A 7,412-nucleotide genomic window follows, 5' to 3' on the forward strand; every position below is an offset into this window, starting at 1 on the left:
CGTCATCGAGCAGCAGTACGCCGTCAACTGGCTCGTCGACGGCCTGCCCGTCGCTACGAAGCGCGTGGCGGATCGCACACATGAGACTTGTACGTTCCCTCCGCCTACCCTTGCGCGACTCTGGCGTACAGCTAAGATGGCGAATTCTTCGTTCATCCTTCTGCGCAAACAGACTATCAAATCGGCTTCCCTCTAGGGCGTCTGTTCGACGACTACATGGCGCCGCTGCCCTCGCCGGCACTGCACAACCACTTTGATGTGTACCTCGAGTACCATCGGCGCAGCGACAAGGAATACCGCATCGTCGGCGCCACGGTGTTTCCGTGGAGCCGCGACTCGCTCAAGGGCAACGGCGACATCGATTGCAAGACGGATAAAATGATGATTCTCGGCCCCGGCTCGGGCGCAGAAGGAGGAGGGGAGAGAAAGGTCGCTTATACGTGAGTTGTGTGTTGCTCTCCCTGTCTCCCTCTCTCTCTCGCGCCTCGGCCGCGGAAGAGAGAAGAGGACAAAGTCAACCGCCAACACCGACTGAACTTGAGTTGACGCCCGCTCCGCCTCGCCAAAAACAACGCAGCATGAATACGTACTGGAAGGAGAGCGCCACGCCCTGGGCTACGCGCTGGGACAACTATCTTCGTGTCTGTGAGTCTCCGCCCTGGGCCGTGCCGGCTTCGCGTGCCCGCCCCGGCTGAGAGCGCGTGTGGCCATGTTTCTTGCGTGCTTGCGCACCACGAAAAACAAACAGTCGATCCGCGCATCCACTTCTTTGCGCTATGCAACAGTGTCATTGTGGTTGTGTTCCTCATCGTCATGGTGCGTTGTTTCCATCTCTCTCACTGCCCGCCATCCTGCCCGTCGTGGCGATGGGGGCAGTGGCAAGCTGGAGGGGGCAGAAGCTGAAACCGTAGGATTGCCCCCCCCCCTCTGCCCGCCACACACAGGTGGCGATGATCCTCACGCGCAGCGTCAAGCGCGACATTAGCCGATACAATGCGATTGACCTGGATGAGGATGTCCAGGTAAGAGAGAGATCTCAATGATCTTGCCTTTTCAAGGCCTGCAGGCCCCAGCCCTGACGCTCTCTCTCTCGTGCGCGCGCCGAAACAGGAAGAGTACGGCTGGAAGTTGATCCACGCCGACGTCTGCCGGTCGCCCACTCGGCCGCTGCTGCTCTGCGTCATGGTCGGCACGGGCGCGCAGCTGCTCGGCATGGCGTCCGTGACGCTGCTCTTTGCGCTCCTCGGCTTTCTCTCGCCCTCCAACCGCGGCGCGCTGGGCACGACGATGGTCGTGGCGTGGACGCTCTTTGCGTCGCTCGCCGGATACTTTGCCACGCGCCTGCACATTTCCTTTGGCCGAGAGGAGTGGAAGAAGTGCGTCGCTCTGACGGCGACGTGCTTTCCGGCCGTCGTCTTCGCTTCCATTCTGTAAGTTGCCCCCCCCCCCCCAACCTGGGCTTCGAAACTTACTCACTCCTCACCCTCACCGCTAAGAGCGATCAACTTCTTCCTGCTCGTCTCCTCCTCCTCTGGCGCCATCCCCTTTGGCACGCTCCTGGCGCTCGTGGCGCTCTGGTTCCTCATCTCGCTGCCCCTCACGCTGGCGGGCGCGTTCCTCGGCATCCGCCACGGCGGCTATCGCGCGCCCACGCGCGTCAATGCCATTCCCCGCCAGATTCCGCCGGCGCAGTGGTACCTGCAGCCGCTGCCGGCGGCGCTCATGGCCGGCGTGCTGCCCTTTGCCGCCGTCTTCCTGGAGCTGTACTTTATGCTGAATTCGCTCTTCGGCTCACGCGGTGAGTTCCCCCCTCTCCCTCTTTCTCGCTTCTCTTCGCTGACTACAAGCGCACGCCACCAGTCTACGTGGCATTTGGCTTCTTGGCCCTCACCTTTCTCGTCACGGCCCTCACCACGGCCACCGTCACCATCCTCTACACCTACTTTGCCCTCTGTGCCGAAGACTACCGCTGGCACTGGCGCGCCTTCCTCACGGGCGGCGGCAGTTCCTTCTGGCTCTTCACCTACGGCGTGAGTTGGAGAGAGTCGAGGGCTCGCGGGGGACTGTCGGACTGACTGGTCTTCGCCCGCCCCCCCCCCCACCCCCCCCCAGCTCTTCTACTGGGCCACGCGTCTCTCGTTGCCCGGCCTCTCGACCAAGATTCTCTTCCTCGGCTATCTCTCCCTCCTGACGCTGCTCAACTTCCTGCTCTTTGGTGCGTGTGTGTCTTCTCCCCTCCGCCTCCCTGAGCGCATCTCATCCTCTTCCCTCCTGCTGTTCGACCCTCCTCCGCCAGGCACGATTGGCTGGGCAGCCAGCTTCTTTGCGGTGCGGCGCATGTACACGGCGGTGCGCGTCGACTAGATCCAGCCCATCAGAGCTCGAAGTCGACGATGCTACGCTGCTTCATCGACAGGCGCGGGCCTAGGCATGCTTGCAGCCCCGCACTGCGCGAAAAACCGGAATGAGACGAGATGCAAACATCGAAGAGACAAGCGTGCTCGGGACGGCGAGGCTCAGCTGGAAGGAGCCGAGTGCGGGGCGCAGGCGGGCGCGGCGTGGAGGAGCGCCTGCAAAGAGCCGATGCGCCGCACTCGTGTCTGCAAGGGCAGTGCCGACAGCGCAAACTGCGCCGGAACCCACCCATTCCTCAGACCATCATGATGCTACACATCTCGGCGTTCCTCAATGGCTCGTGGGCAGGATGTCATGCGCAACGAAGAGCTGCCCTGCTGACCTCCCTGGCTGCAGAGCGTGTCGCTCAACGCACAGAAGCGTGTTGCCCTTGAGGGCACGGCTGGCGCACCACTGCCTGGCCGTTGAGCGCACCGTGATCCCTTGCGGCACGGTCCGGGAACTTGGTGTACCTGACTGAAGGCGTGCGTCCTTGTATTCCGCAGCGCAACATGACCGCAACGTGGGCGCCTTCAAAGGCGGCCAGCAGCAAACGCCACCGCCAGGTGCGTCACGCTTCTTGCCCCCCGGCCCCATCGCCCTGCTTTGGAGCCTTCTGGAGGATCTGCGTGGCTTGCGCCTGCGCCGCATGCTGCGGCACGCTCTGCACCAGGGGACCTGGCGGGCAGCAGCCGCCCTCGGCGTTCTATGCCTGCTTTGTTGCACGCTGACAGATTGTAGTGCGCTGCTGGCGCAGGTCGATGCACGCCTGCACCTCTGCCGCGGCGGCGTCGTTGTGCTTGGCAAGAGAGCGTTCGAGCAGAGGCCTTGAGGCAGTGCAGCTTGGCGCCGGGCTTGCGCTTCGTGATGCTCTTCTCGGCGTGCGCAATCTGCGCGTTGATGCTTACAGACGCCGCCGCTATAGCCAACACGACGGCGCTGCCCGCGGCCCGGCTTGATGGCTGCGCCCTTCTGGTGGCTCGTCGTCGTGCGCGCCGAGCCAGAGACGGCTCGGTGTGGCGCCGTCTGCGCAGCGCCGGAAAGAGCAAGCGCTACCTTGACGTGTTCGAGACGCCGTCGTCAGCGCCCGCTACTTGCGGCGCCGCTGTTCTTCAGCCTGCGCCTGAGGAGCACTGCCCGTAGCCGCCCTTGCCGCTGCCGGCGTCAGCATCTGGGTGAGTCAAGTGCTGCGCAACCCTCCGCCGGGGGGGGGGGGGGGGTTACCTGCATCTCGCACGCCTTCCCTATGCAGATACGGCGGCAAGACCTGGCACCGCTTCCGCCCAACTACCCTGTCGCCCGCGCACCAGGGGGAGATGCAAGAACAGCATCATGGCCATGGCCGTGCCGGAGCTGCAACGTCTTCGTGAGCAGACGTCCAACGTGCACCTGCGCTCCAAGCAGTCATTCACGGGAGGCGCACGCCAAAGGTCAAGACGCTTGCGCTCAAAAGACGGTCGGCTCGCGCGACGGCAACTGAGCTGGGTTGAGGCATGAAGCATGTGACATTTGGCTTTCTCCTCTGCCCCCCTCCCCCCCCCTCCCCCCCAATCCCTCTCCGAGGGCGCCTCATACAGCCGCAAAGAGCCCCTCGACGGCCGCCTCCGTGTCCCTCACTCTCTCCTTGAGCGTCTCGACCTCCTTCTGCGCGCTGGCCAATCTGCGTTCGCGCTCCTTCATCTGCGTCCTCAGCCTCTCGTTTTCCTCTCTCAGCGCGCGCGCCAACGCCTCGTCGGCCGCCTCCTTGCGCCTTGCCAGCGTCTCGAGGGCGGCGTGAGAGGGGGTCGAGGAGAGGGGCGTGGGGGGAAGAGAGGCGAGAGAGGTGCGATCGGTGCTGCTTGAGGAGGGCGAAGAGGGCGTGGCGCCGTCGCTCGGCGGTGCCAGACCGAGCAGGCGCAGATGGGCCAGGCTGACCGGCTGGTCGAACAGCATCGACTGTCTCCTCGACTCGGCGCCCGGAGAGAGCGGCACGTCAAAGAGCATCGCCGAGGCCATTCGCCTCTCCTGCGCCTCCTCGTCGTTCTCCGATGCTCCCGAGGGCGTGGCGGAAGCTGGCTCGTCAGCGTCGGAAGGCAGGCCTTTCGAGAGGGCCTCAATCGCCCTTTCGATGCCCGCAATATCCACATCGCCCCGCATGCCCGCTCCCAGCAGCACGAGCCTCAGCTGCGCCACGACGGCCTTTGCCGCCTCGGCCTCGCGGCGCGCCGCCGCGGCGGCGTAGAGGACGCGCTCCAGCTCTTCGCGGCGCTCCTCGCTCCACAGCTCGCGCTCGCGGCGCATCTGCTCGATCGTGGCGTGCTGGAAGGAGTCGAAGGCGCACTCGAGAGAGGCCACTTGCTCCGACAGCGCAGAGATGGAGGTGCGCAACGTCGCGTTTTCATCCTCGACGTCCGAGAGCGCGTGCTGCAGCGCCTCGAGCTTGGAGTGCAGCAGAGAGATTTCTTGCAGCTGTTGGTGCGAGGAACGTGAATCAGCAGAGAGCCCCGCAGATGCAAAGCTCTGCCCTCCAGCTTCCTTCAGCCGCCCCCCTCCCCTCCATTGTTCGCTCTTCTGACTCACCTTCTCTCGCCAGCCACTCTCCAGCCTCATGCCCAGTTCCCTGATCCGCTCCGGATCCTTCTCGTTGTACAGCACATCTCGCGCATCAATGAAGCGCATCGCGTCTTCCGCAAGCTGACTCTCGTTGACGCCGAAGCGCGGCAGGCGTTGTCTCTCCACGGCTTCCTGCGTCGAGGTCTCCGACGCACGCCGCGCTCCCAGTCCGGCAGCTGCCGCGGCTGCAAGGGAGGAGAACGAGGGCAGCGCACCGAAGGTAGGGCGCTTGGAGGGCGCGGCGGGACGAGAGGCCGGCACGCCGCCGCCGCTCGGAGAGGCAAGAGAGGGAGAGGCAGCTGGCGAGGCGCCGCCGCCAGAGGCCGAGCTACTGCCGCCAGGGGAAGGCGTGTCGCCCGAGGCGGAGCGCAGACGCTCCCACAGAGACTTGCGCCCTTCGAGTGGCGAAAGAGTGGCCGTCCGCACGGGCAGTGCAGGTCTTGACTCCGTCGACGCTGCCGACGCTGCCGCAGCAGCAGGGTGGGCATCGTCGGCGTCGTCGTGCGAGGGAGGAGGCGGTAATTTGGAGAGGTCCAGATCGGCCATGTCCTGCCTCACTTGCTCCTCCTCTTCCCTCTCCGCCTTCTCCCTGTCCTCCTTTTCCTTCTCCTCCATCTCCGTCGAAGTGTCCGCCATCGCCAGTTCGGCAGCCAGGCTCACTCTCCTCTCCTTCTTGCGCTGCGCCGCCGCCGCGGCACTCGGCGCACGGGGTCCGGCGCCCAGCTCGGAGAGGTTGCTCGCGTGACTTGTGGCTGAACTGGGTGCGCCTACGCTGTGCGAATCCTCGTCGGCGTAGACGTCGACGGACTGAGCGTCCTCGAAGCCCTCGTTTTCTGTTTCCGAAGACGAGTCTTCCGCTGTGCCGCGAGCGCCATTGGCTGTGCCTGAGGACGCGCCGCTGGTGCGGCGCTTGGAAGGCGGCGTCGCTGGTGTTGCGCGCGCGTCGGGAGAGGCGGCGCGGGAATGAGAGTGAGCATCGAGATAAGGCGAAGGAGGCAGTCTGGCGAAGCGCGAAGAGGAAGAGGAGGCAGACGTCGGACGGCGATAGCCCAGCACTCCTGCAGCACTCGAAGCAGGCGAAGAAGCAGGTCGCCGGTAGGACGACGCTGGCAGCGGCGAAGCAGGCGCGGAGCCACTGGCGGAAGAAGCGGGAGAGGGAGACGCGGGCGAGACGCTGCGAGTGCCGGCACTGAAGCTGCGCGCGCTGAGAGGCGGCTCGGGCGCACGGCGAGAAGGCACAGGAGGTCGCAGCGTGCCGCTGCGGGAACGCCCGCCGGTGCGTGCCGGGAGAGGAGAGAGGGAGGCCATCGCCAGCGCAGCGCAGATGGCAGAGAGAGAGAGAGAGAGGTGCAGAGGCTAAGACGAGACCCTCACGCTGCTGCGAGAGAGGTGTCGCGGCGGCGCTGCTAGCTGGTGCTATGTACCTGACGCCGTCGTCGGGCCGGAGAGCTATGCTCTCACGAAGGAACAGCCCCTGACGCCCTCTTGTTACGCACGCCTCGAGCGTCTCACAGCCACGCAGACGCCTCGGCAGTGGCACTTCGGCTCTCCAATGCAGCGCCGAGCTCGACGAGAGCACTCACCTGCCTCTTCCTCCTTGGCAGCCTTCTCCTCAACCCTGTCTTTCTTCGCCTTGCCCGCGCCCTTCTCCTTTGGCTCCTTTGGCTCCTTGGGCACACGCTTGCGCGCCGGCGAGTCTTTGGCTTTGGGCGGCATGGCGGCGCGCGCAAAACGTGTGTGAAGAGACGGGGTGTGCAGTGGCGGGTGGGGTGAGTGTGTGGTGGTGGTGGTGATGAAGGTGGTGGTGGAATGCTGCGAGGGCGAAGGATGAGGCAGCGGTGCCGCTCATGCGCCGCTCCCCCAGAGCGCAGACAAGCAACGAGGGTACCGCTGCACGGGCGCCGAACGCACGGCAAGGCTAGGCAAGGCACGGCACGGCACGGCACGGCACGGCACGGCACGGCACGGCACCTCGCCGCTGTTGTCTCTCGTCGGCCTTCTCCGCACCGCCCTTGCCGGCCAGCGACGCGGCGCGTCTCGCCGTTGCAGCGCTCGAGCCAAAGCCAAAGCTCCGCCCGCCGACTCGCCATGCGGAGAAGCATGCGCGATGCGGAGAAGCGCATGCAGCGGCCTCGCTCCTTCTCAGCCAGGAGAAGTCGACGCGCTGAAAGCCTCGCTCTGAGACCTCTTTGACTCTGCCTTGGCGAGAGCTGGCTCCTCTGCAGCTCTGCCGCAGCTTGCAGTCAAGAGCCCCACACAACACACCATCGAATGGCTTGTGCAGCTTTTGCGGTCGCTGTGCCCAAGCGGCACTGCCTTACGTTGCATGGCCTGCCACAAGCTGGCGCTGTGGAGAGGGCGATCGCCGCGCGCCTCTCAAGCCAACGCGCAATTGCTGCGGCAGCACACGCCTCGACTGCCAGCTG

General features: G+C 65.3%; 3 protein-coding genes across 3 annotated transcripts in view; 2 read left to right on the forward strand and 1 right to left on the reverse strand.

Moving 5' to 3' along the window:
• Positions 1-2,364, forward strand: part of FA09DRAFT_332989 (hypothetical protein) — a gene marked incomplete at both ends in the record, with an annotated part of 3,731 nt that extends 1,367 nt beyond the window's left edge. The window contains 10 exons of the mRNA XM_025743667.1: positions 11-89; positions 173-440; positions 578-645; positions 749-816; positions 945-1,022; positions 1,111-1,430; positions 1,497-1,798; positions 1,861-2,030; positions 2,113-2,221; positions 2,297-2,364. Of these exons, the coding sequence (XP_025601366.1) occupies positions 11-89; positions 173-440; positions 578-645; positions 749-816; positions 945-1,022; positions 1,111-1,430; positions 1,497-1,798; positions 1,861-2,030; positions 2,113-2,221; positions 2,297-2,364 (1,530 nt within the window). The remainder of the gene's footprint in view (positions 1-10; positions 90-172; positions 441-577; positions 646-748; positions 817-944; positions 1,023-1,110; positions 1,431-1,496; positions 1,799-1,860; positions 2,031-2,112; positions 2,222-2,296) is intronic.
• Positions 2,365-2,814: 450 nt separating this feature from the next.
• FA09DRAFT_327053 (hypothetical protein) lies at positions 2,815-3,470 on the forward strand. Its single transcript, XM_025741250.1, has one exon. It carries the CDS (start codon positions 3,044-3,046, stop codon positions 3,224-3,226), a length of 183 nt encoding a protein of 60 aa, XP_025601367.1. The 5' UTR covers positions 2,815-3,043; the 3' UTR covers positions 3,227-3,470.
• A 478-nt stretch (positions 3,471-3,948) lies between these two features.
• FA09DRAFT_327054 (hypothetical protein) lies at positions 3,949-6,709 on the reverse strand. The gene is made up of 2 exons (XM_025741251.1): positions 4,954-6,709; positions 3,949-4,842 (listed from the first exon to the last, which is right to left on the reverse strand). Exons 1-2 carry the CDS (start codon positions 6,292-6,294, stop codon positions 3,964-3,966), a joined length of 2,220 nt encoding a protein of 739 aa, XP_025601368.1. The 5' UTR covers positions 6,295-6,709; the 3' UTR covers positions 3,949-3,963.
• Positions 6,710-7,412: the final 703 nt, after the last annotated feature.

This window comes from Tilletiopsis washingtonensis (assembly GCF_003144115.1).
Source record: "Tilletiopsis washingtonensis strain MCA 4186 unplaced genomic scaffold FA09scaffold_1, whole genome shotgun sequence".
NCBI lineage: Eukaryota > Fungi > Basidiomycota > Exobasidiomycetes > Entylomatales > Tilletiopsis > Tilletiopsis washingtonensis.